The sequence below is a fragment of the Zootoca vivipara genome, chromosome 4, assembly GCF_963506605.1.
Source record: "Zootoca vivipara chromosome 4, rZooViv1.1, whole genome shotgun sequence".
Taxonomy (NCBI): domain Eukaryota; kingdom Metazoa; phylum Chordata; class Lepidosauria; order Squamata; family Lacertidae; genus Zootoca; species Zootoca vivipara.
In genome coordinates this window covers 51,291,340-51,318,983 of record NC_083279.1, presented here as the reverse complement: position 1 = coordinate 51,318,983, position 27,644 = coordinate 51,291,340, and the positions used below count along the sequence as shown (strand labels likewise).

The 27,644-nt window shown below is 39.8% G+C and overlaps 1 protein-coding gene across 4 annotated transcripts in view; it reads left to right on the top strand.

Moving 5' to 3' along the window:
- The window catches only part of SON (SON DNA and RNA binding protein), a 36,499-nt gene that overhangs the window by 7,404 nt on the left and 1,451 nt on the right, over nucleotides 1-27,644 (top strand). Inside the window, exons 3-12 of one of the 4 annotated variants that reach the window (XR_004692562.2) lie at nucleotides 1,398-8,906; nucleotides 9,896-10,059; nucleotides 11,433-11,576; nucleotides 12,170-12,352; nucleotides 13,043-13,153; nucleotides 14,138-14,254; nucleotides 20,454-20,532; nucleotides 22,287-22,404; nucleotides 23,046-23,128; nucleotides 23,766-23,911. Coding sequence is in view for 2 of the 4 variants with exons in the window: in XM_035114623.2 (XP_034970514.2) it covers nucleotides 1,398-8,906; nucleotides 9,896-10,059; nucleotides 11,433-11,576; nucleotides 12,170-12,352; nucleotides 13,043-13,153; nucleotides 14,138-14,254; nucleotides 23,766-23,913; nucleotides 26,654-26,722; nucleotides 27,312-27,427 (8,561 nt within the window). In the remaining 2 variants the exon portion in view is untranslated. Of the gene's footprint in view, nucleotides 1-1,397; nucleotides 8,907-9,895; nucleotides 10,060-11,432; nucleotides 11,577-12,169; nucleotides 12,353-13,042; nucleotides 13,154-13,425; nucleotides 13,497-14,137; nucleotides 14,275-20,453; nucleotides 20,533-22,286; nucleotides 23,129-23,765; nucleotides 23,914-26,653; nucleotides 26,723-27,311; nucleotides 27,428-27,644 lie in introns of those variants that run through there. The other 3 variants (XR_009557479.1, XM_035114623.2, XM_035114625.2) reach the window with 3 other exon arrangements.

The window sequence follows — 27,644 nt, the reverse complement described above, 5'->3', positions numbered from 1 at the left end:
CCATCCACCCCTTTCTGTGAGCAGATTTCTTCATCCAGACCAGTACATTATTGGTTATCTTAAGTTATAATATATTTTGTTTACCAAGAGTTGTGTTATGTTGTGCTTTCATATTCTCTTCTTTAAAGATCAATTCTTGTATTTGTTTTATTTTTCCATTTCTTATAAGCTCATTTATTAATAATAACCTCTTGAATAAGCCTCTGTAGTATCCCATACGAATCCAGGCCCTGACAGTTCAAGAAGGCAAATTTGAAAATATTTTCTATTTGTACCCAGGTCAAGGAGGTTCTTTATTTCATAGATAGTTACATCTAATTTTTGGAAACCTGAAGTTTTTTTTAATGTAGTGAAATTTGTAATCCAAGAGATGTTACACTTGTATCACATGGGCAATGAAAAGCACCTCATTTATGCATTAAGTAGGTGCAGAGTGAAGAAGAGTACAGTATTAGCTTTTGCAGGCTTTTGCTTGTGGCATCCATCCTTAGTTTGACATAGATGTACCTTTGTACAGCAACCTGTTCTCTTATATTCTGTAAACCGCCATGCATACTAATGGTGCTGTGCAATTAAGAATAAATAGTAATAAAGGATTGGATCCAGAATCTCATGAATGGAACTCTTCTAATGAGACCCTATTACCAGAGGAAGGGATAAGGGAATTTTAACTGATTTTTCTCCTTTACCTCTCAAAAAACTGTCCTGTAGGGTTAGGGGAAACCCCCAGGACAGATTTAAGGGAGAGGCTGTTGCAGAGCTAGGTGTCCTTGTGCTAATGGAACTACTTTTCTGGATACCTCCCACTGTTTATATCTAAAAAAGAAAATTCCAGTTGAGCAAGGACAACGTGCATGTTCATTCTGTGCTTAATTAGAAATTGTATATGTAGATTCTAGTGCTGGACTGTTTCCCAAATCCAACGTATGATATGCCACTAGAGATGTGAAGACCTGGAAAAATTGGGGGAGAAATGGTTCCTCCTCATTTGTTTGGGCATCTTTTTGGGCCTTTAGATCACTATTCTATTCATACTGTGTGTCGAGTACAATTGAGGTGATTGATGCTGCCAACTTTGACTATGCCAGTCACCTGTTCTAAATGTAGTTGAATATGCATTTTTATTTATTGGGATTCTCCCCTGTGTTAGCTATACTTGAAATGCAGGAATCAGCGGGCATGGAGACAGGTAATCTTGCTTGAGCACCTTGATTTAAAGCTATAATTTTGTAGTACCGTAAGTATTTTCTCCGTTTGATCAAAAAGGATCTAGTTTGTACATGCAACATAATTTTTCAGATTATAGCTACAGCAAAAATGTCGGGAGTTTCTTGCTCTGTCTTCTGAAATCTGGCTTCTGATTTTTAATTTTAACACAAATGTTTTTCTTTTATTAGATGGTGGCGAGGATACAGTGAGAAATAAATCTCACTCTACTAAAAGAGGCTTATCTGAAGAAGTAGAAGATGAAATTCCAAGGAAAAAGTCTAAGAAGGATAAGAAACACAAAGATAAGAAGAAGAAGAAGAAAAGGAAGAAGGAAAAGAAGGAGAAAAAGTATAAAAAGCAATCCAAGGAATCAAAACTAAATGAGCAGCATAAAGAATGTGGAGATACGCAGTCCATTTCTCATTCAAAATCAGAAAGCTCGAGCTCCATACCAAGTACAGAAGATATAGATCTACAGTCTGTATCTCCTTCGAAACAGACTTCTGGGTGGCTTCTGGAAAAAACTGTATATGAAAACCTTAATTTGGCCACGTCAAATTCACATGATGCAAATAATTCCGTTAGCAGCAAACTGGATACAACTAGAGATTCTGCTTTAGCCAATATTCAAGAGCTCAATATTCAAGAGCTCAATGAAGTCAAGCTTACAAATGAGAGAGAATTGGAAAATAACACCTACCAGCCTACCAACGTAGCTTTGAATTTGTGCATAGGGAATGAATCTTTAAATATTGCTGATGTTGAAGGTAGAGTGGCTAGCATAAAAGAATATGAACAGTCTGAAGGTAGTTTGACATTGGAGGCTATGGAAGAAACAAGTGCTCCTGAAAGCAGTCCAAAGTCTGTAGTAGTACAACTGGAATATTTGGAAACAAGTTCATCTGACACAATGGAGGTAAAAGATTTGGACTCTGTCTCAGAAACTATCAATCCTGAAATGTTGAAACAAGCAGCAGCAACTTCATTTGAAACTGCTAGCTGTAATTTCGCCAACCTTCCCTCAGAGGCAGCTGCAGAAGCCAAAGATTCAGTGACAACTCTGGGTTTTTTGGCTATGGTGGTAGGAAAAGATTTTGAAGCCACTTCAGAATTTTTGAATACAGCAAAAGTGAAAGCTTCTGAAATAAGCCCCAATCAGGCTACCTTTATGGATATGAAAGAGGATTTGCTACATGACTCTGAGAGCATCGTCACAGTGAAAGATCTGCAACTGAGTCAACAGTTTGAGTCAACAGCAGTGTTGAAAGACTTGGAAGCAGCTTCAGAATCTCTGCATACAGTCTCTGAAAAATATTTTGAACCAGCTCTAGGAACTAAACTGAAGCATCATCGAGAAGAATTAAAAATAATTACAGAGTTGGATGCCCAGAAATGCACAGCAGCAACCCCTGATGTTGAGACAAGGGCAGGGGTGAAAGAATTAGGAGCAGCTCAAGCTTCGCCAGTCAAGACAATGTTGAATGATGCAGAAAAACATCAAATACTTTTGCAAACTGTAGCAGATGCAAAAGATGCACCAGAATTAGAGGACATGAAAAGCACAGATTCAACTTCAAAAGTGAGGACTATGGAAGTTGGGGAGATGGACATTAGATGCTCACAAGCAAAATCTAAACGTATAACAGAAATGAAAAAGTGGATTGCTGTGCCAGAACTTCTTAGAATGAAGGGTGTGAAGAATCTAGATCGTTGTCCAGAATTTGAGGGAGATAGGCAAGTGAATTATTTGGAAACTCCCCCAGAAACTGTGGTAGGGAAGAGAGGAGAGTCAGGAATTACTGAAGATTCTGAGGCAGTGATTGATGTACAAGTTCCTGAAAGCATTTCACAATCTGAAACTGTTCTAAATATTAATGATTTAGAAATGGCTCCAGAGATAGTAAAAACACATAATCTGGAAGCTTCAAAATATGAGGATGTAAGAGAAAGTAATACTGTGGGGAATGTAAAGGATTTTGGAAAAGTTCCAGAATCATTAATGACTGTGAAAAATTTGGTCAGCATTTCAGAATCTCAATGCACAAAAGAAATGAAAAGTGCAAAAGACATTTTGCAACTTGAGGCAGTAACTCAGAGAAAAGATTTAGAAACTAGTCTAGAGACAGAAGAAGAGCAAGGGGAGAGAGAGATGGATGCTACTTCAGATTCGCTGCATATGATATTTGCAAATTATTCAGAACAGAGCCTAGAACATGATACAGAATCTGAGATTATGATGAAGTTGAAAAGTTCAGGAAATGTTCCTGAGTCACTGCACATGGTGGATGCAAACAAATTTGAAGCATTACAAACTGGGGAAATCAAAGGCATTAAAGCTGTAGATCCTGAAACAATAGTTGAGTTGAATGATTTACGTAAAAAATTAAAACCACTGGACAGAGATGTGAAAAATGTGGAAGTAACTTCAGTGCCACCTGGAAAGTATTCTGAGATTCCTGTAGCATCTGAAACTGTGGCCAAAAGCAAAAGCAGTGAAACTGAATCTCATCCTGTGCCCCGAATGCAGGTGAAGCCTTCTGATGCTATAGCACACATGGAGAAAAATCAGAATGGTGCTGAGACAGCTGATTTGAAAACTTTACCAAGATATCAGAAAGTAACTAAAGAAGTAGCTGTAGGGATATCTGACAATAAGCTGCATGCTGAGAGTGAAGGCTCATTACTCATTTCAAAATCTCTGAAAGAAATGGATATAGTAAGTTCAGAAGGAATTCCAGAACTGGAGGATGTAGCAGTGAGACAAGAATTAAAAGAAACAACTGTGGTGAATGTGAGCAGTCCTAAGGAACCCTTAGCATTGAAGAATTTGCCATCAATTCCTGATTCTCATGCAGAGCAAAAGCTAGAACAACTCCAGAAAGTGGAAGAAAGGACAGAATCAAGAGGATTTATGGCTCCAGAATCTCTCTGTGTATCAGAGAAAGAGAAGATTATAGTTCTAGAATCTGATGAGATTAACAAAGTAATAGATTTGGAACATAGTCCAGAATCTATGCATGTGACAGAAACATTTTCAAAGACCACCCTAACACCTTTCTATTTGATTCAAGCAAAAGATTCAAAAACAGCTTCAGAATCTACAATCATAGACCTGGAAGCTGATTTAGAATCTACTGTTCATGCAGGTGTAGAAATTGCAAATGATCCTCCAAAACGTAAATTGTTGGTAGGATCAGAAATTTTGGAAATTGCTTCAGAACCTCCCCACCATAATGAAATGTTATTAGAGTCACAGTGCACACCAGTATTGCAAGTGCCAGATGCAGAACCCAGAAGTGAAGCACTGGCAGGTCCAGATTTGGAAGCAGATTCAGAAACCATATGTGTGATTGATACTGAAGAATTTGAAGTAAAAAAACCAGAAATGGCTCTAGCAACTTTGTTTGCCCCCGATGTGTTAGATATAAAAGCAACTCCCAGCTTTCTCCATGGAACTGATGATAAAGTATTAAAAGTGGCTAAAACAATTGAAATGGTGGATATAGAAAAATTGAAGGCATCATCTGAGTCTGTGCATGTACTGAAAGATACATTTGAACCCATTCGCATAACAGGTGTGAAAGATTTAGAAACAAGTCAGAAGGTGGAAACAAATCTAGCATTTTTGGACAAAAAAGAGATGAATTATGTGCTCACATCTACTCCCAAAGCTGATGTGACTGGTTCAGAAACCTTTGAAAGATGTAAACCAGTTTTGGGTGCACATATTTCAGAAGGCACGTTGACAACTGCAGATAAAGCAGAACAGAAGGATTCTGGAGTTCTAAAACCAGACACAAAATTGGCAGTAAAATATTCTGAATCAATTTCTGAATCTGCAACTGTTTCAGAAAGAAAGGATAGTGACAAAACTCAGTCTCTGTTTATGTTGGATGTCAAAGATTCGGGAGCAAGCTCCAGTACTTTAGCTACAAGAGGGATGGAAAATTCAGAAGCAGCTATGCAGTTTGAAACCACCTCTAAACTCTGTGTGCCACAGTTGAGGGATTCAGATGGTGCTGTAGAATCTATATCCATACCTGAAGCAGAAACCAAAGATTTAGGAAAAGCTCTAAATTATGAAACAGTATTGGAAATAAAAAATTCAGTAGCTACTGCAGCACAGCTAAATACACCAGAATTGAAGTCTTCAGAATCAGTCTCTGTATTAAAACTAGTTGACTCTACAGGAACCCGAGAACTGGAAATTACTCCAAGAAATCTAGGTACAACAAATTCAGATTCTTCCGGTACAATTACAGAGACAGAAGTACTGGAAATAATAGACTCTCAGATACATAGCAAAGCAGAAAGTACTTTGGAAGTAAAATATTTAGAATCGGCTTCAGAAACAGAATATGCCCTTGAGACACATCAGTACAAAGCTGCTCCAGAATCTGAAAGTGTGATGGAAGAGAAACATTCAGAAACAACTTCAGCAGTTGTAGGTTTGGTCAATAAGGAAGATTTAGAAACTATTGCAAAATCTAAACATGCTCAGGAAAAAACCTACTTAGAAACTCCTCCACAATCCCTGTGCACTATGGAGGCAAGTGATTTGGAAGGAAGTAGCACATGTGAAGAAGTGCTGCATGTTTCAAAAACTACCCCCCAATTTTCAAGTATTGTGGAAGAGAAAAGTTCAGGAGCTACAATATCATCTTTGGCTACAGAAAGAGCAAATGATTCAGAAAAACAACTAGAATTACAAATGCGTTTTGATGAAACATGTTCAAGAACAGCTTTAGTACGTACAGAAAACAACTCTAAACCTACTGTAGAAATGGCATCTATTGTGGATGGCAAGAGTTCTGAGGCAAATGCAGGGCTTATGAATATAGTAGAGTTGAAAGACACTGAATCCTTTTTAAAATCTAAGGTTGCTTCAGAATCTGTACACTCAAAAGAACCTGAAGATTTTGAAGCAACCACTAAATGCGATTCTATAGGGAAAGTAAAAGATCTGCAAGTTGCCCAGACAACAATGGGAAAAGAGAAGCAAATGGATTTTGAAGGAATTTCAAAATCTGTGTTAGCTTTGGGGACTCAGGATTTGGAAAGAAATTCAACTCCTATTTTGTTGTCAGAAAAAAAGATCTCTGAAGCATCTTTAGAATCTGCCCATGTTCTTAGTACAAAAGATTCAGTACCAGCTCCTATGACTGCAGAGAACATAGACATTACAGAACAAAATTCCAAAGAGATATGCATGGCAGAGGTGATTGATCTGGAGTCAACTACAGAACAACAAGCTAAGAATTCAGAAACTATTCCACAATTCACTGTGGAGGTGAAAACTTTAGAAGCAACTTCAGAGCCTTTCCACAAGCCAAAGGAAAAAGACTTAGATGGAATGACACAAGTCTCTTTGGAGGAACAAGGTTTAAAAGTAGCTATAAAATCTGTAAGTGCAGCAGCAGAAAACCTGAAATCAAACCAACAATTGTTGAAAGATTCAGAAGTGTCTCTTGAACCTTTGCAAACGGCCAAGGAGAAGGAATTGGAAATAACTCTACGTGATTCTTTGAAGGATCAGGATTCAGACACCGCTCCAAAGTCTTCTGATATAATGAAGGATAAGGAAGAAAATATTTTAAAAGACAAGAAAAGTGAAAAAGTAAGCAGCAAAAGTAAAGATAAAAGTAAGAGTGGGAAAAAAGCAAAAAGGAGTCGATCAAAATCTACTTCTAAGTCTAAAAAACGTAAAAAAAAATCTAGATCACGTTCCACCTCTAGACAGGTAGCATCAAGAAGAGCACGTTCTAGAAGTAAAACTGATTCTCGTTCGAGAAAAAAGGATTCTACCTCACGTCATAAATCTAGATCAAAATCTTCTGACAAAAAAGAGAGCAAAGAATCTTCAGCAAGGTCTAGACGGAGACGTTCACGGACTTCTGATCGGCTTAAATCTCGATCAAAGTCTATTGACAAGAGAGAAACTTCTGTAAGGTCAAGGCGAAGACGGTCCAGATCTTCTGATCGTCACAAGTCTAGATCCAGATCAGTTGACAGGAGAGAATCGGTCAGAAGGCGGCGAAGATTGTCACGGTCATCTGATAATCACAAGTCTAGATCCAGATCAGTTGACAAAAGAGATTCTTTGATAAGATCAAGGCGGAGGCAGTCTAGATCTTCTGATCGTCGCAAATCCAGATCACGATCAACTGACAAAAGAGATACTTCAGTGAGGACAAGGAGGAGGCGGTCTCGGTCCTCAGATCATTGCAAATCCAGATCCAAATCTGTTGACAGAAGAGAGTCTTCAGTAAGAACAAGGAGAAGAAAGTCCATATCCTCTGATCGCCATAAGTCTAGATCCAGATCAGCTGATGACAAAAGAAAAACTTCAGTGAGGTCAAGGCGGAGACGGTCCAGGTCGCCTGATGTTCGCAAATCTAGATCAAGATCAGTTGACAGAAGGGAAATTTCAGTGAGGACAAGGCGAAGGCGGTCTCGGTCCTCTGATCGTAAATCTAGATCCAGATCAAATGAAAGAAGGGAGAGTTCTGTGAGGGTAAGGCGAAGGCGGTCCCGATCCTCTGATAATCGCAAAAGTAGATCCAGATCAGTCGACAAAAGGGACACTTCATTGAGAGTAAGGCGAAGGCGGTCCAGATCCTCTGATCGCAAATCTAGATCTAAATCTGTTGACAAAAGGGAGAGTTCATTGAGGACAAGGCGAAGAAAGTCTGTGTCTTCTGATCGCAAATCTAGATCTAAATCTGTTGATAAAAGAGAGACTTCATTCAGGGGGAAAAGGAGACGGTCCAGGTCTTCTGATAATCGCAAATCTAGATCCAGATCTGTTGATAAAAGAGATACTTCCATTAGGGCAAAAAGGAGACGGTCTAGGTCTTCTGATAATCGCAAATCTAGATCCAAATCAGCTGAAAACTTAGAAACTTCATCAAGATCAAAAAGGAGACGATCCAAGTCGGTTGATAATAAATGTAGAACAAAATCTACTGAAAAAGAAGACCCCTCCCTAAAATCCAGACACAGAAAATCTAAGTCTAAATCAAAGTCCAGATCCAAATCATCTGAAAGAAGAAAAGATAAAGACTCTTCAGATGTTTCAGGAAGAAAACGCTCCAAATCTAGATCAAAGTCCAAATCACTTGAAAAAACAGAGGGAACTGAATCTGTGGAAGCACCTAATCACACCAAGTCTCCTGAATATCATAAATCTAAATCTAGGTCTAAATCTTTGGAAAAAACGGGAGAGAAAGACCCTTTGCGAAGATCAAGGAGTAAAGGCTCCAAGTCCTCTGAACCATCTCGTAGGCATAGAACAGAATCACGATCTAGAAAAAACCGTTCTCGATCAGCAACACGGAAGAGGTCTTCAAGATCAAAATCTGACCATCGCTCTCAAACACGTTCCCGATCTCGCTCCCGATCATGTTCAAGACGATGGAGGAGGACTAGATCAAGATCTGTGTCGAGACAAAGGTCTTTATCCAGGGAGAGGCGTAGGAGAGCTCGGCGAAACCGGTCAAGGTCTATTGACAGGAGGAGGAGGAGGTCTGATTCAAGAGACAGCTACAGAATACCCCTCAGATTACGATCTCGAAGTCGAACACCTGTTCGTCTAAGATGCTCTAGATCCACAGGGAGAAGACGGAGCACCAGTAAATCACCTGATCATCGAAGATCCAGAACTTCAAGCAGGTCACCTAAGCGTCTGACTGACTTAGGTAATTAATATTTAGCAATTTGTTACATAGATAATGTTATGAACATAAATTGGTATCTCTTAATTTCTCGGGGTTTTAGAAGATTCCTTTATTTTAAAACAATTTCTTTTAAGTGTTGTTAAAGAGGGACATTCCAAAAGTGGCAGCCTGCTTGTGCAACAGAATTCCGCTCACACGTATCAGGCTTCTCTTTCCTGCTCTCTCCTTGCATCTCCCTGCACAGCTTCAAAATCTGCTCTGGAAGCTTGGGGGACCCTTCGCAGTAGAGGAACGGGAAGTCCTGTTTCATCTGCTGGTACGATGTTGGATATTTTCCAGTGTCAGTATATTTCACAAACCAAAACCTACATACGTGTTATTGTAGATAATTTTTATGCCCATGCTGAAGAAATGAGAAATAACTTTTGGTGTTTTAAAACATGGATGGAGAATCTCTGGCCCTTCAAATGCTGTTGGAAATTTTTACAGCTGATGCTTTACCCTCGCCCTGCTTGCAGGGCCGCCGCTCACTAGGACTGGAAGGGGGCAGGGAAAGCACTGGGTTGGTGGTGGCAGCATGTGCCGATGCACACATACTTGGCACCTGCTGCCAGTCCAGGGCTCTCACTGTCACCTTACCTCTCACATCCTGTCAGGTGGTACAGGGGGCTGCTCAGTGGCAGTGAATCCTCAGCTCCCATCAGCCATGACTCGGGGATGATGAAAGTCGTGGTCCAACAACATCTGGAAAACGATAGGTTCTCCATTCCTATTTTAAGATAGCTGATTGTGCAAAGTGATCTATTCTGTGAGTTTGTCTGAATTGGTTTCAGAGATAGGAGAGGAAACACTTTTAGAGCTGAATCTTCCATTACTTTAGTGTTCTTTAGAATAGGAGCCAGGCATATTTCCAAGTTCTAAGTGCAGTTCTAGAATTCCAAGTGCAGTGTAGGAATTCATCCTGAGAATGGACATGGTACGAAGTAATAAATAAATTGTTACTTTTGTAGACAAGGCACAGCTACTTGAAATAGCTAAAGCAAATGCAGCTGCCATGTGTGCGAAGGCTGGTGTTCCTTTACCGCCAAGCCTGATGCCTGTTGTTACTCCAGAAAAGAAGGAAGAAAAGGTTGCACAAAAGTCTGCAAAAGAGACAATATTGGAACTCACTGAGGTAAGAGAATCAAATGAAACTTGCAACTATTACTATTTCAATACAAAATGCAGCATTTATCCAGTAAGATACTAAAATCTGTTTTAAAATGGCAGGATTTCTAGATAACTTAATGAGGGATGTGGGGTAGAGATAAAACATGTCTGGAACTTTTCAAGCTGTGGCGAAAAACTACATCATTTCAGTATGTTTTGGGGGACATTGACATTATATTTCCTTGTCAATGTAAGCATCTTCAAGGCATTTGATAGATTATGTTTATTTTTGCTATCTACTAATGGTATGCTTTTGCTGCTGCTTTATTGGGTTGGTTTTATATGTTGTAAGGTTTTTATTGCAATGTATTCTTTTTTCCTGATTTTATGTTGTTTTTTATGCTCTTAAAATGGTAGGTTGCTTGGCGATTCTTTAGGTGGTAAATGATTAATAAATTGAATAATAATAATAATAATAATAATAATAAACAACTGCTTATTATTTACCACATAAATGTCTCACATAACTTAGAATATAAAATCATAGCATTTTGCATATTTAGGAAATTTAAAACTATAAATGCCTTTGTTTTATAGAAACAGAAACTGCAGATATACCCAAATGTCATATGTACGGTAGTTGTACCTCTGCTCCTGAACGCTTTGGGAGTCGAACGTTTTGGCTCCCAAACAATTGAAAACGGGAAGCGATTGTTCCGGTTTTCTAACATTCTTTCGGATGGGGCTTCTGCGGCTTCCTGCACCCAATAGGAAGCCGTGCTTTGGAAGGTGAACGTTTTGGAAGCCAAACGGACTTCCAGAACAGATTCTGTTCAACTTCCGAGGTACGACTGTACCTCCTTTTGGTGGATCTTAGTTACAGTTTATTTTCCGCCCAGGTTTTCAGATTTCTGGCTTCTCACCCATAAGAGGTCTCTTCTGCTTTCTGCCCAATCGTGTACTGATCTTTTTATCCTCCAGGAAGCAAGGGCAATAAACTGCTTGCTTTTCACTTTGAGCAGCGTTTCTGTGTCACAGGTATTTCAGGTGAGAGGTAGACCACATGGTAGGAGCTTTCTTGCTTTGCCTTTGGCATATGACACTATTTCAGTTTAGTGATGGGCATAGTAAAACTGAATTAGTCTTTATGTGGTATAAGATACATCCATTTATATTGGAAGCAAGCCAGATGGCATCTCAGTAGCATCTGTTGTATTAGGACTATGGTCTTGCAGGTATAATGGATATCCTCTCCAGGCCTGGTCTTGAGTATGGTGCTGTTACCAAGCAGTCAAAGTCTTTGATTCCCGTAATTTTCAGTATTTGGTAACTGACGTTATATAGATTTAGCTGCTCAACCTTTGCCTCATTCCTATTATTGTGGTAATTTTTTTAAAGAAATGCAAGAAGATTGCACAAAGCCAGGAAGATGATATTATTGTGAACAAGCCTCATGTGTCTGACGAAGAGGAGGAAGAGCATCCTTTTATCAACCATCCCTTTAAACTCAATGAGCCCAAACCTATTTTCTTCAACTTAACTGTGAGTACTGCAAAAATGCAGCATGAAAAGTCTTTATTTGATAATTTTATAGAAAATAATTGTGACAAATGAGATTCAGGAATAATTGGTTTATTATAAAAAATATTTCTCACAATTAATGTAAGAGCAACTGATCGTGCTTTAATGTTTAAAATTAATAACCATGTTCAATAACTTTCGAAAAATGTTTGACTGCAGTAGTTAATCCTGTTTAAACATCTATCTATCTAATTAGCATTGAATGCACAAGCATTTTTCGTTAGTGCTATTCACATGTTTACTGATGTGTAGGGCAGTTCTTTGGCAACAGACATTGTTTGGTGCTTCGAGCCACATCCATGATGTTGTATCCCTGTTTCCACACCATCCTACATTTGTGTGTTAAGTATAGAGGCCTCCTTTTGGAGCAGCTTTACTTGTTTTATAATTGCAAGAGTTTTAGCTGTTTTTTAATTGTATGTTCTTGAGGCAGATGGATACCAACAACAGCATTCTATTGTTGTTACCTTCCTGGGACCTCAAGATGATTGAATCTTATAAGAAATCTTAGAAATAAATACTCATGATTATAATACTCTCTCCCCCCCTTTAAGACTCCTACTATAAAACCGGCAGCTCCGAAAAATCAGGTTACTTTGACGAAGGAGTTTCCTGTCTCTTCTGGATCTCAACACCGGAAAAAAGAATCAGATAGTGCGTATGGAGAATGGGTTCCAGTTGAAAAGAACAAGGATGAGAACAAGGATGATGTGTTCCCCAACCCAGCCAATCTGGAGGTAAAAATTAGAAAGATCTTAACACATGGATACCTATTCATTACCTTATAGGTACATGAGTATTTAGAATCTACAGCTCACTTAAAAAATCATGGTTGTGTTTAATAAAAACATCATAAAGTTATAAAATCATAAACAGAACAGATGGCAAACACAGAATCAGATTTTCTAAAAATGTTTGATGAAACATACAAATATGTTCCCCTGAAAGAAATAAGAGCTACTGGCACTCTTTGAAAAGCAATCTGTAGAATTTAGACTGCAATCCAGAGAACATGCAGAGGCATATTTAAAGGATTGGTGTACGGGCAGAGGAGATTCTGATTTAGCCTCAGCACTGTTCCTTGTGCTGTGTTTCAAACTGTTTTTGAAGCTCTCTCTGTTCAAAACTGGCTTGCCAAACCATGCCTGTAGCTGTCAAGGGAGTGGGGTGCGGGGAGGAAGACCCTCTATATGTGCAGAAGTCATTTGTGTGTCCATCTGAATTATAGTCCTATTTTCAGTAATTCAAAAAGGATAAAGCCCACTGCCTTTTCCCTATATATTCACTTCTAGTTTCTGTTTCTTGGTCATGCAAGTGTTCAAATTTTGGGAACTGCTTTCTACATAATTTTTAATGCCCTCTGTGAAGGATGCATTGCCTTGGCTCTGGATATCTCCAAAACAGATGATACCTTTATTATTTTTTAGCCTGTGGACATCTCGTCAGCACTGACTGAGCGGACCATAGCCCAAAAGAGGCTTACGGAAAATACATTTGACATGGAGGCAATGTGTTTGTTAAATCGTGCACAGGAACGGGTAGGTTGCAGTTTCTTTCTTGTTGATCTCCCCGGAAAGGGAAAGTTGAAGACATGTTGGGTTGGAGCCAGACTACCTGTGGGCAGAACGCAACCCATGAGATGCTGTGCTGGAGGAAGGGGGCCGTTTTTACCCATTCCCCCTGCAACCCTCTGCGCCCCCTCAAAAGCAACTCTGATGGGTTGTGGGGCTCTCTAGAACAGCGTGGGAGGTGGCCCTGGGGGCTGCAGTGGGGAAATTGGCAAAAATCGCCTCTCCCTGCTCATACACAGGTGGAGGAACCTTTGATGGATCTCAGTCCCTTCCGTGAACAGAAGGCGCCTTCCAATACATAGAAGGACAGGTCTGGATCCAACCTGCTGTGTTTTCTGAAATCGTTTTACTGTTTCATATACTAGTGGCAATATTAATTTTCAAATTCCTTATACTTTGAAGTTTAGTCTGAACTCATCATAATTCTGGGTAGAATGTGGACTAGAAACAACCGAGTTAGCTTTTGTACTTTCTAAACTTAGACTTCCAAACATTGAAAGGATGCTATAATTCCTTTTATATTTGCAAGTTAGATTACCAATACTTTGAAATGAAGTGGTTTTCAAAGAAAAATGCTTTTGAGTTGATTTTTCTTTTCTTTGAGGAAGTACCTGGATAGCGGATAGCTCAGTTGGTTAGAGTGTGGTGCTGCAGGTTCAATCCCCATATGGGGACAGCTGCATGTTTCTGCAATTCTATGATTCTGAGCAAAATAATGGCTTTTCTTCTCAGTTAAAGAATGACACACACACACAAAAACATAGCAGTAGCTGAAGCGGCATTAGCCGGTGGGAATTTTCTCAGAACATCAAATTTTAAGTTAATTTGAAATGGATTATGATTCTACTATGTACCATGTAAAAGTATATAGTGGCTGTTGCTACCACAGTGCATGTCTGCATTTGAGAACTTACTAATTAATTATATTGTTATGTTCGTTTATGGTTGCAGATTGATGCCTGGGCTCAGCTGAATTCCATCCCAGGCCATTTTACAGGAAGCACTGGAGCACAGGTCTTGTCATCAGAACAGTTATCCAACAGCGGTCCCCAGGCTTGGATTAAAAAGGTAGATGATATTCAGACAGATGAGTCCAAATGTCACATGATAAATTCCTTAGAAATCACTGGAAGAAGTGACAGTGACCCACTTAGGACACTAATAGCTTCCTAAAATAGGTGCAGAAAATAAATGAGTTAATTTACTTCTGTGTTCTGTCAAGATGTGTTGCACTCTTGTTTTGGAATCTGTATCTACTATGCCTGACTAGCTCTGTGTTAATACTGGTTTGGTAGGTTAACTGTAGAAACTGGGAGAATTATCTATGCTCATGTTTGAAAAGAGTTGTTTTAATTACTCCCACGGTTACTGTTATCTCGTGCTGAAATTGTCCTGAAATGGGGGGTACAATTAAATGATGCCGTTCCATTACTTACCTAGCCAAGAGATCAATCTGGTTGTGATTTCAGTAAAATTTTGACAGTGAATTCAATAAATGATTGCCAGAGGGCTGTAAAAATCCACTTGCTTACTTCTGTTGGCAGAGAGATGAGAATCTGAAAATGGCAAGAGAGCTTTTTCTCCATAGTTTAATGTCCTTACCACTTATTAAGAGGCAGTGGACTTAACTTTTCTCTCATTTAGAGAGAGAGAGAGAGAGAGAGAGAGAGAGAGAGAGAGAGAGAGAGAGAGAGAGAGAGAGGCTCCTAATCCCTGCTTGATCTTGCAGCACCATCTGGAAGGACTGGACTTGCCTATGAATAAAGGAGGCTTTGCCCTAGGTTTTCCCGAATTGTCGGGGTAGAATAGGGAAAAAGGCTTGCTTTTGTTGTCCTTCCTAAGGGAGAATTAGTGGCTGGCTTGATGAAGTTAGTATTTGTGAGGGATAGACAAGTTGATCTGAGCATCTTACACAAATATGAGATGGAGGAGGGAATTGCAGTCTGCTAAGCAAGGTATTAGCAGAGTGTATGTGTTGGTAGGGTGGGGGCAGAGGAAAAGCTGAACATATTTGTTTGCCTTTAAGTTGATTAGTGGTTAAGGCAAAAAGGCAACAAAAAAAGGATGCTTGGATACTTCACTCACAGCTGATTTTTATAACTCAAGCCCTGACCCGCTTGTAGAACTTAATGGTGTATTTGCTGACTTTAAAGGGAGAAGCATCAAAGGTGCCTTGAACTTATGAGTCAGAATTTGTGCAGTTAGATTTCAGAATTGACTACGCAGTACTGGAGAGTTCAAAAGACTGGGGTGGAGTTAGCTTCTTTGGCAAGTATATTTTTACAGTCTCAATGAAAATTCTTCCTCCAAGTACACTCCTCCAACAGAAATAATTTACCCTTCTAGCTCTGATTGGTTCTTATATAGCACTATTTCTTGGAGCCGATGGTTTGAAAAATGGGCTGTAGTTGAGTCAATATAAGCGCTTAGATACAGTAACCAGAGAGTTTTATAACTGTATTCTGTTGATAAAATGTACTATACTCTTTTACACTTTTGTAATTAAACTATATGGGAAATACTGTAAATATATTATTATCTGTAAATATTACCTGCTGAAAAGGTTTTCTTTGTGGAAATAAAAGTGGGGAGCCAGGGGTAATTATGGAATGGCAGCCGCCATTTTAGCGAAGGTTTTGCTGAAGCTTCCATTGTGTGTTTGTCTTTCACCACCCATGTACAGTTCACAAAAAAGTCATACTTGCTATAATTTAATTGGTAGTGTATCAATTAGGCATACACCAATTATTTTTAATAAAATCTAGAAGATTGAACAAATGATTCTTGAATCATGACATCTTTAAACGGCAGAGTTTCAAATGACGTTTTTTTGCCCTTTGTAGCAGAAGTGTCTGGGGGGTATGTACATCTTCAAGCAGTAATGGTTCGATAATTGGCCCTACTCAGCTGCTAGAGATTGACCTTGGATTGACCATCTTAAAATGCTCAAAAGTAAGGTGTTGTTGATGCCATCTGATAGCAGTAGTGCTAGGGTGCTCATGACTTCCTTCGCTTAAGATTCTCGAAAGAGGATATACTGTCCTTAGACTTTCATAGATCAAGAGTTCTCATTGGTTCTCCTGTGCTGTAATGATTTACTCTACTTGATAATATAAAGGTCTCTTAGAAGTCACAAGCTTATCATGTGGACTGTAGGCACAATTGCTTTCTGCCCTTTTTGAAATCTGCTTAGTTATGCCTAGATCCTAGCACATGGGACCCTCCATGCCTAGGACATGGAGCATGGCTCTGTCAGGAATAGGAAGAATCCTGCTGGGGAACTTTTCATGTGAGTTTGCTGAATGTAAGCATAGGTGGGGATGGCAAAGCACTGGCATTTGCATCCTGTGTTCCCCTCCCACTTTGTATCGTGAGTCCTGTATCACCTTAGATACCAAAGAAATGTTGAGTAGAACATTTCTCCTGAAGTCTGTGAGATCAAATTGCCATGCTCTCTGGTAATAGTTGGCACTATCTTCACATGCTTCAAGTTCAGAGTGTTCCTGATTTTTCCCCACATAGGGTTAATGGAAAGTCCGTCAGTGGGCCCCCTCCTTGTAAAGTCAAGTCTTTCCAGTCACAGGCAAATCAGATGTATATGGAAAGCAGTTCTGTGTAGGTTTTCTAGAATTTGTTATTCAAAAAGTCACTTCATTTGAAAAATTAAAATGGTATTATGAGGAGATGGATGCTCCTTTCCTATTCAAAACTTTTTAGCTGAGTGATGGAAGTCAGGCTGTGAGATGCAAAGGAGACTAGATCTCTCTGCTGCCAACAGTGTAGAATTCCTGAGATTGAAAATTCTTTCCTACAATGTATTTGGACTTTCTTCATTCATCCTGTGGGTACTAGGTGCTTTTCCTTGGAAGTAAATCTCATGGTGAAGTCAGTAGGACTTGTGTCCAAGTCAACATGAATATGATTGGGATTTTCTTTGGGGGTGGGGGTGGGAAATGAAACCATAAGAAAATCAAATTCATTCATCATTACCCAGATTAATAATATCTCACTTTACTTTCTATGAATGCAGAAATTGGGGTGCTTTGGAGTCTTCTAGATATTGTACTACTTTGATTCTGTGGTGAATTAATTAAGGAACCTAAAGTAGAATTGGTGATTTGTTTGAGAAATGAAATATTACATCAGTGTTGCATTTTTAATTTTTTAAAATTAGGTTTGGCAAAGCATAACAAAATTCAGTCACTATAGAGTTAACTTGAGAGATATTCTTGTTAATATGCTTCATGGGATAGAAAGAAGGCCACATTAAAAAACAAACCCAGTAGCAATTTGTTGTTTGGTTTTATTTAAATTTGTTTGACTTTTAGTAGTGTGATATCAAATGTTTGGGCATTAGGTTGTTGAACAGTATTCTGAAAAGAACACTTTCAGGCAGAAATATTTCTGTTTTGCATTATCAATGATGTAATTAGTTCACAAATGCAAATATATTAAACTCATTCACAGCACACGTGCAAGACATTCATTCTTCCTTTAGGATTACTTTATTTACTTACCAGTTCAAGTTTATGTTGAAGCACCAGAGGCTCTTTGGAGGGAATGCTTTTAAAATACTTGTGCCTAGTTTCAAAGAACTGCACAACTAATTCCATGTGCCTGTGGGAAGTCTGTTTCTGGAGAAACAGTCCTCCATGCCATATAGAAAGCTTCTTTTGAAACTGAAGGGAAGGTGATATGGGCTGAGTGAAAGTTTCACTGGGAATGCCTAAAGTTCTTTGGAGTCTAGCTGCAGTTCAATTCTGCACACGTTTACTCAAAAATAAGTTTCATAGTATCCACTGAGGCTTACATCTTGGGACTACAGTCATATGTGCACAATTGGATTTATTACAGTCGTACCTTGGAAGTCGAACAGAATCCGTTCCGGAAGTCCATTTGACTTCTGAAACGTTCGATTTCCTGCAGCCAATCGGAAGCCACGGAAGCCCCGTTGGACGTTTGGCTTCCGAAAGAATGTTCAAAAACACTCACTTCCGGTTTTTGATCATTCGGGAGCAGAACCATTTGACTCCCAAGGCGTTCGGGAGCCGTGATACGATTGTCTTTTATAATAACATATTTGTAGAAAAGCTAATGTAGTATGTCACCATGTACACAAAAAGATCTTTGGGCACCCCAAGTGATAGAAAGTTTATAATATTCTTCTACATCCTGTTTGCTAAATGAGAGAAGTGAAAAGATTTGTGAAATGGAGAACTGGCACTGTATGGTATTACTGGAAGGAAGGGGACAGCCCTTCCAGAGCTCTAGCATGATGCAGAATGTTGTGAATGAGTGGAGGGCGAAAAGGTGAGAACGTTTGCATGAATGCTGTAGCTGTTCTGAATGCTGTGCTGTTCTGAAGCTTCCCCTGTCCCAGTACTGTGTCCCACTTCAGGATCTGGAGGGCCCTGACTACGCTGACCTTTGTGATTGCTGCAATGAACAGGATTCGTGCTGCTGAGAGTGCCCAGGTGAAACAATTTTAGGAGAGAGGGGTAGTGCTTCATTGGTGTTGGACTGTAATGATGATCTTCCCTAACTTCAGAAATCAGTGACTGCCAATATTAATGTTTCCTGAGAGCAATTGCAAGATCTCCAACAAAGTAAGCATTTTGTGATAACAACAAACAAGGAAATTGTGAGCAAGGACAGACGTTTTAATTTCTCTTAAGGAGCTGGATTGGTGTATACGCTTCTAAAAAGTGGGGAAATTGTTTCACTAATTCAGGATTCTCTCCGGAGGCTTAAGTAGTAGCCCATGTATCTAACCGTTAAAAAAAACAAAAGCTTGCTTGGAAGTACATCAGGCATGAGAAACCTGAGTTGTGTTGCTGGACTACAACTCCCATCATCCCTGACCTGGCCATGCTGGAGGACCACAGGTACCTCACCGCGCATGGTATTTTTTCTCTACATGTAAGTTAAACATGATGAGGATACGTTAAATATCTATTTCTCATGAAGGCTGGATGTGTTCTGTCACAAAAGTAATCTTTCGCTTTCTATGGGTAATATATTTCAAGGGAAATAGTTTCAGCTGCAAGTCTGCACACATACAAATGTGTGTGCACTTGCGTGCGTACACATGCACGCACACCCACCCACCCACTTTAGAAATGCAGAATCTGGCAATTAGCACCCTGGAAATTTCAGCATTTTTAAAAGGTGTGTTTCTGCCATTGTGGTTGCAGAAAACAGCTTGGAAAAATACATTGCGCTTTTTCTGAAGACTCAGAAAGCAGAATGGAACTAGATTGCGGTTTCTAGTGATCAGGAAGCAGAAGCTAATTGAAGTAAATCATGCACAAGTCCATTGATCTCAGGGCGTCTGCTTAGTTAGGATATGACTTAGTTGGATACTGTTCTAGAATTTCACTACCCTGTGCAGCTCCCAATCCATTCACCAAGATTGTATTCTTAATTTTCACATTAGTGGCCATGTTACACCAATCTCAGCTTCCTGAATTTAGGAAGAAGCATATTATAGAAAGTAAACATGCAAAACCTATGCTAAGTGCAAAATGTTGCATTGTGTGTTATTAGATTTGACTGCACTGGCAACCTTTCTTGCTGTTTTCCTCTTCCGTCTTTGCTTGTTCAGCAGCATGCTTGACCACCTGGGCTTGTTAACCATAGGTACAAGTACAGGCATAGAGCAGGGATGGGGAACCTCTGGCCTGTAGACCAACTTTGGTTGCCAGGGAGTCCAATTTTGCCTGCAAGGCCATTTCCCCCAAATCACATCCTTGCCCCCATAGTTTAGGGTCTAGGGCGAAGCAGACCCCTACAGAGAGCAGGATTGAATGTTCCTCTCATCAGCTAGTGGGCAGAGCAGTTGATTCCTTCATCTACTCTGCAGGTCAACTCTTGACAGATGGGTGGGACCGCCCACCTATCCATCTGATGTCATAATGTCAGATGATTGAAAGCTGAGTAGGTTTCACCCACTTGCCAAAGTCGACCCATCAGGCCTCTGGGCTAAAAGGTTTCTCCACTCCTGGCAACTTCTCTGCCGCTGTCCATTGTAATTCACGTACCATATTACCATGCCTTTATCCATGTACAGAAAACTATAATAACCACTATGTTTGTAGATGAGGAAGTCCTGGTGTCTGTAGCTGAGAAATATTTATTTGGATCAGAAGAGGTTCTCTGTAAAGCACTGGTATTAAGTTTAACTTCTAAAATAATTATAAATATTGCAAATACTATCAGTGGCAGACTTGGTCTGCTCACTGTAGTCCGTTCTGTGTTTTTCTTATAGGTATTCACCCTTGCACCCAGGATTGGGTATTCCTGGAGTTCCCATTTGTGTGGGCTTCTCTTGGCATTGAATGAATCTGGTAAATTGTAATTTCTTACCTCTTTGGTTTCTAACTCTTCTTGTGCCAGTCTAGATATTGCATTGGTCTTTTCTTTTTGTGTGTGTGCCAGTGTCAATTCCCTCCTCTCCTTGTACACACAGTTCTTATCACTAGGTCCTGCATATCAGGTTTCAATTCCTTGTCCTGTGAATTGAAGATGAACCTATCAGCCCTTTCCTACCTCATGAAGAGGAAATAGCTTAGCACCATCTAGTGGTAAAAGACCTAAAGCTCAACTAGTTTTGCGTGGCGTAGGAAAATTTGAAGATTCACACATGATAAAGTGCCATAGAAGTGACAATATTTAAATGAAAACATGAATGCCTTTGGGTAGCTATCAAAATAAAATACCAGTTTTCCCATTGCTCTTTCTTGCTGCTTCTATTAAACATTTGCTTTTAAATTAATCTTGCTGTTAATTATATCTAACTTTTAGGATCTTTAGACATTCCCCACATGATTCAAATTGTTGGCCTTGCTAACAGTAGCTTACTTAAGTGAAAATTAATCCTACTTTGACTATACCACACATTGTAACTATACCAGTTAGTACTTTTGTGTGAATTTTTAGAACAGATTGAAATAGAAGGGTTGTGAATTATGTCAAAATGGAATTGTGTTTCTGTCACTTCAAGCAGTGGTTCAGTTTCCACATAATGTTTTCTGTGCTTATAAAAAGTCTATAAACATTATGGTAGCGTATAAACCTGGCAGCCTGTTTTACTATGTTGGCAGTTGCTGTATATAATTAACATCTAGATAGTGAAAGCCACGTATCACTACTGTTAGAAAAGTTTCTGAAATAATTTGTGGGACTTTAAAGGCTTGCTTGGGTTGTAAATTTCTAATTAACAGAATTAGCTTCCTTGACTCTGCTGCATTTGATAAGGAGTTGTGAGGTACTATCCAGAGAGCAAGGTATGCTGAAGTCCCATTGAAATAAATACCACTTCAATGCACTATTAAGTACTTAGCAGTGCAGGCCTACACACCTCCTTAAAAATAAGTCCCATTGAGTTCAGTGGGGCTTACAATAAGTGGGTACACATGTAGCCTCAGCACTACTGTTTTCAGTTGGACTTGAGCAGAAGGCTTCATTTGGATTGCATCGTAAAATGTATCTGGCTGTATCTGTTATGACTATCCTGCCAAGCCAATTAGGAAAGGGGATGTCGTTTTTACAGAGGTGCTTTTCAGAGCTGAACTGCATTTAAAACTTCAGCCAGCTGTATCCCTTTGACTGGCAGAGGTTTCTATGAGTGGAGGTGGGGAGGTGGTTTCCACAACACTCTCCCTCCCAGTCTACTTCAGTTGGTTGGAAGACTCTTTTGAACAGCATGGGACATGGCATGAGCAGCTGCAGGAAAAAGATTTTTTTTGGGGGGGAAACCCACTCCCTTCCCTCTTCTGTTAATGGAAGCATCCACTGGAGCAAAGAGCATTCTATGAGCAGCGGGAGACAATTGAATAAAACCTTAATTTTATTAAAATGTATACCCCACCTTTCTAAGCAAAATACCCATTAAAGGTTGTGTTCTTTTGCTTTTACACCTGAAAGGGCTATTCTTGTAACACACAAACATGCACAGCCAATGATTTTTGGAAAGTATATGAGAAGCTCTTGCAACCTTCAAAAGACCTTGGTCAGGAAGTTGGTCTCTGTCGTCTTTGTGAACTGGATACACATTGGTGCTGAACCAGACATTGTTGATGAACATTCTATCATTACAAAGCAGGTGCAAAAGAGGAGTCGGAGCCCTGGGTGACATTGACTGGGGTTTGTATCCTCTGCATGGTTGCCCTTTTCTAATGAGAGGTTCCTGGAAAGGAGAGGGGAGGATGAAAATGGAAGTAAGTAAATGCCCTTCTAGGTGCATCAACTCAAAGCAGTTGGTAACTGGCAACAGCTAACATGTCTCTATGTACACAAACTGCATGGCTTGCACCAGTCAAAACGTTTCCATGAGAGGTAATATCTGTCTCAGTTTTGCCTTTCCTTATACCAGAGCATTCCCCCCCAGAGTAATATCCAATTATTGCATGATTACAGGCAGCAGTTTTAATTATGGGTATACCTGTGGAACTGAAGTCACACATGTTCTGGAAATGTTGCTCTTTGGTTTCTTAACATCACCATATGGGGATTCATATTGAACTGGGTGTGTGCCATAATTGTCTGCGATGAAGAGGAAATCATAAGGAAGATTGTACTCTTCATTTGCTTTTTGCAATCTATTTTCAGTAAATGAAAATGAATGAAATGTAGAATGAAAGCAAAGAAATACTCGATGTGTAGGTTGATACTCAAATACTAAGCTTTGTGCCTTTGTAAACGAGAACGTGAGAATAATATATTGTGTTGATGCTACCAATGTATATTATTAACACAAGCCGTTCGTTGCGTTGGGTCATTGGGTGGGGCAGAAAAGAGAGATGATAGTTCACAGAATAGCCTGTGAACTTTCACCCCTCTATATGGAAACTTGTTTCAGGGCCAAATCTGCCTTGTAGCTGCCTTCTTGCCACGGTCAATGCCAGCCCTACTATTCACAACACTGCGGCCATCGAGGCCTAGGTACGTAAAAATTTAAGGAGTTTTTAAAAGTACTTAAAGCTGATACAATGTTTTAAAACCTATGTTTGATCTTACAGCATTAAATAATAATAATATGACACTTGTGGTTATTTGAAGCAGTTGTCACAGGCTACTGCTGAGTTGTGTGGCCAAGTTCTTTTTTTCTTTTAAAGAATTGCTTGTATCATGCACAGGGATTTTCAGGTGGAAAATAATTGTACAGTTGTGTAATAAAGTGGGAGAAATTGTTTTTTTTATATTTAAAATATGTGTAAATGTTTGCTTTTTCTATTCAGTAACTAGGTATACATGGCACACATTTTGCCAGTTAAATGTTTCCACAAGATGAGAAGAGATGCATTGGAACCAAAGTGCTACTATTTAAAATGCTTGTAAAATATATTATGTGTATATATAAGCAGTGGATATTTATATTTCCACTTTCTGATTGAAACTTTTACTTTAAGAATATGTCTAGGTAGATTTCTTCAATGCATGTAATGTAAAAACATGCCTATTTCTTTGATAGTTGATAGTTAGAAGCTTAGTTAATAGAAGCTTAGAACTTAGAAAGTTCTGTAGTTTTTCTTCAGAGTGCTAAATGAAGGGTTCCTTTTTACTTTTTTTCTTTGGGTAGGATCAGTTTCTGAGAGCTGCCCCTGTAACTGGAGGAATGGGAGCCCAACTCATGAGGAAAATGGGATGGAGAGAAGGAGAAGGCTTGGGTAAAAATAAAGAAGGAAACAAGGAACCAATTCTAGTGGATTTTAAGACTGATCGGAAAGGTGAGTTGTTTTCTCTGAGGTTGACAACTTCATACTGATTTGTCCCAGTCCATTGGGGAAGCAGGTGCCTTTGTGAGGATTCTTGTTCTGAATAGAAATCCTGTGTAAGCCAGGAAGGCTTTGGTACCCTACATTCAGCACTTTCATCCCAACACTTCTGATGTACAATACATACCACACGAAACGATACTGTGCCAGTGCCTTATTGCCTGTTGTAGGGGTTGAGTGAATCAGATAATAATGTGTGCAGCCAAATACCAGCAATAATGTCTTCCTTATGAAAGAATTTCTGTATCTGGGTCATTGCTTCTCTGGTGCAGAATGAGCCCTCTTAAAGTGATGCAGAAGATCAGAAGTCTCTGTAATTGTTCCCCCCCCCCCAAATAAGGTACAAAAATGACCTAACTCCCATTTCTTAAACAGTTCTTTCTTGAGTGGCTGACCCAGAAATCAAGCCTAATTTTTCTTTAGTCGTTCCATTTTTATGTAAAAATGTTATGTACTGTCCATTTGAGACATGGGTGGCACTGTGGGTTAAACCACAGAGCCTAGGCCTTGCCATTCCGAAGGTTGGCGGTTCGAATCCCCATGACGGGGTGAGCTCCCGTTGCTTGGTCCCTGTTCCTGCCAACCTAGCAGTTCAAAAGCACATCAAGGTGCAAGTAGATAAATACGTACCGCTCTGGCGGGAAGGTAAAAGGCGCCAATAAAGCGAGATGAGTGCCGCAGCCCCAGAGTCATCCGCGACTGGACTTAATGGTCAGAGGTCCTTTTACCATCCATTTGTTTTCCTAGAACAGGCATAGGCAACCTTGGCTCTCCAGATGTTTTGGAACTACAACTTCCATGATACCTAGCTAACAGGGCCAGTGGTCAGGGATCATGGGAGTTGTAGTTCCAAAACATCTGGGGAGCCAAGGTTGCCTATGACTGTCCTAGAACATTTTCTCTGTACTAATTTCTAGTTTGATTTAAGACAGGCAAGGGCACATTTTGAATGCTTTATACATTACGTTGTATGTTAGCTTCACTACTTCTGCTGAGGCCAAATATGGAATGTAAAGCCTGACAAAGGTTTGGCCAGGGTGGTATTCTAAAACAGTGTTTCTCAACCTTTTTTGGGCCACAGCACACTAGTTCCGTGAAAAAAATCACGAGGCACACCACCATTTAAAAAGTTAAAAAATTTAACTCTGTGCCGCCCTATATTATAATTATGACCGTAAGAAACACTTGCCAAATATTGCTTTCCGGCGGGTAAGTGTTGTGTATTGGCGGCCGCCAGGCATGTGACAATGCAAATCACCCTTCTCGTTGCCGCACGTCGCAGCACACCAGCCAGCGTCTCGTGCCGCGGAACAGCGGTTGAGAAACGCTGTTCTAAAACATGCATTTTTTATTCTAATTTTTATTCTTAACTTCAACCAGCTCCCGGCTAACATATAAAAAGAAATTTATTTGCTGGTTTCCAATAATTGTATACCCTTCAACAGATAACGTTATATATCTTAGTTATGCTTGGTTCAATATAAATATTACAGCTTCAGTAAAAACTTAAAAAGAAGACTGTACTTAATATAGTGGATGTTTGGTACTTGAGAGGATATTTTAATAAAAACATTGGTTTTGATCTCAATGTGCGCTTGTGCAAGCGGAAGGCATTTCTGCTTACACAAGGTGACATTTTTCATCGAAAGCCCTTCCTTCTACAGTCTTCTGTGCTGCATGTCAGCCTGTCTTGGAAGATCTCTCTTACCCTCACAGGTTTCTTTTCCAAGCCATGGGGGAATGCAGAGATGATGTGGGAAAGCCTCGAGTTCTGTTTATTGAAGGAAAGTTATTATCCAAGTCATTAGATGACTAATGGGAAGTTACTGCTTGAAAATGTTCCTGGTTTTCTATAACTCAACATTGTGTGGCCCAACTTGCTTGCCTGATAAAATACGGAATTCACTGCCAGAGGATATAGTAATGCCCCCAACTTGGAGGGCTTTAAAAAGAGCTTATACTTTCAAGGAGTATGTCTTATCAATTGCCACTAGGCATGATGACCTTGTATTGCCTCTGTTAGCAGCAGCATGCCTCTGAATACCAGGTGTTGGGTCACCAGTGAGCAGAGGGATAATTGTGTTTGCGGGCTTCCCATAGGTATCTGGTTGGCCACTGGGAAAAACAGAACAGTAGACTAGATGGGTCTTTGGGTGATAATTGCATGGTGGGTAGGTTGTTCAACTCTGCCAAAAAAAACAACCCAAAAATCTGCTGTGGCCCTAGTTGTGTGAATTCCTGTGTTTACTGGAAATTTATGTCATCTGCTATGGTTTTGTTAAATATTTGGCTTTCATTCAAGTAAAAGCCAAGGTTGCTCCTTTTGGTATGTGAATTCAAGAACACCAGTTTCTGTGGTGCACTGTTCCACTGACTTAAACCAAATGGGGTCAGGACTTGCATTTATATTTGGATGTACTAGAGAGAACATCTGATGTGTGATCACTTAAGCTTACAGGTTTCAGAACCAGCCAAGGGCCAGTAACTACATTGCCACTACATCTCATAGTATGAGCATTTACTAGGTATTTTGATACTATAGAAACCCTAGGTAAGATAAGAGTGCATTTGGCCCACCCAAGAGGTTTCTGAGTATGTATGGTGTGGTTGCCAGCTATACCGGTTATGTTACATTGATTCCTGCTACCAGGTTTTGGTAGCTTATGAAAACTTTTAAATGTGCTTTCTTCAGGCTTGGTTGCGGTGGGAGAAAAGACACAGAAGAGACATGGACCTTTCAGCGCAGTGAAAGATCTTTCAGGTGAGACTTAAAAATTCAAGGAGAGCGACCATATCTCATGGGTACAGCAATATAGAAAGTCTTGGGTTCAATCCTTTGCATTTCCAGTTTTAAAAATCAGGTAGCAGGGTCCAGAGACCCTGGAGAGCTGCTGTCAGGACCCCAGGGGTGGGGAACCTTAGGGCCAGGGACCAAAGGTGGCCCATAGGTCTCTCTGTACAATTATTGGGACTCTCCCAGCCCATGTCTGCTCTGCAGGCCACACCTCTCAAGTGCTTTGCTTGACTGTGATGATGCCTCTGGCTTACCTGAATGGAGGTTGGAGAGGTTCGTGTGTGGCTGTGATGTTTACATGATTGGCCTGTGGCCTCCTGTGCAAAGGTCAGAGCCACTTCCAGTGTCTGGCCAAGCCCACCACTGGCATGTGGTTGCTGGAAGGAATAGCTATGAAGGAATATGTAACCTTTGAGCCGAAAAGCACTTCCCACCCACCCCTTAGCAGAGAATATGGACAGATGAACTAAACATTTGACCTGGTCTGAGGCAGAATTAGTAATTCTGCTGATTGTGGTATTTCTACATTTCTAAAACAAAACCTGTTGTTGTTAAGGCAAACACCCAGTTTCTGCATTGCTGGAAGTCTGTAACAAACGAAGATGGATGCCTCCCATATTCGCATTGGTGAACGATAATCGACCTGAACACAATAAGCATTTTCTCTTTAAGGTAAGCTAGAATGTTCTCGTAATGGTCAGTTATCTTAGAAATGAATTTTAGCACTTAAAAGTGAATGCTTACAATAGCACGCAAGAAATGTTGAACTATTATACTCTTCCCATGGCTCCAAATCCTCTCACAGCAACACAGTATCCATTTTGTTTTCTTTTTAACCTCATCTCTTATTTGTATACTATTTTGTAACTTTTTATTATATTTGTACCTT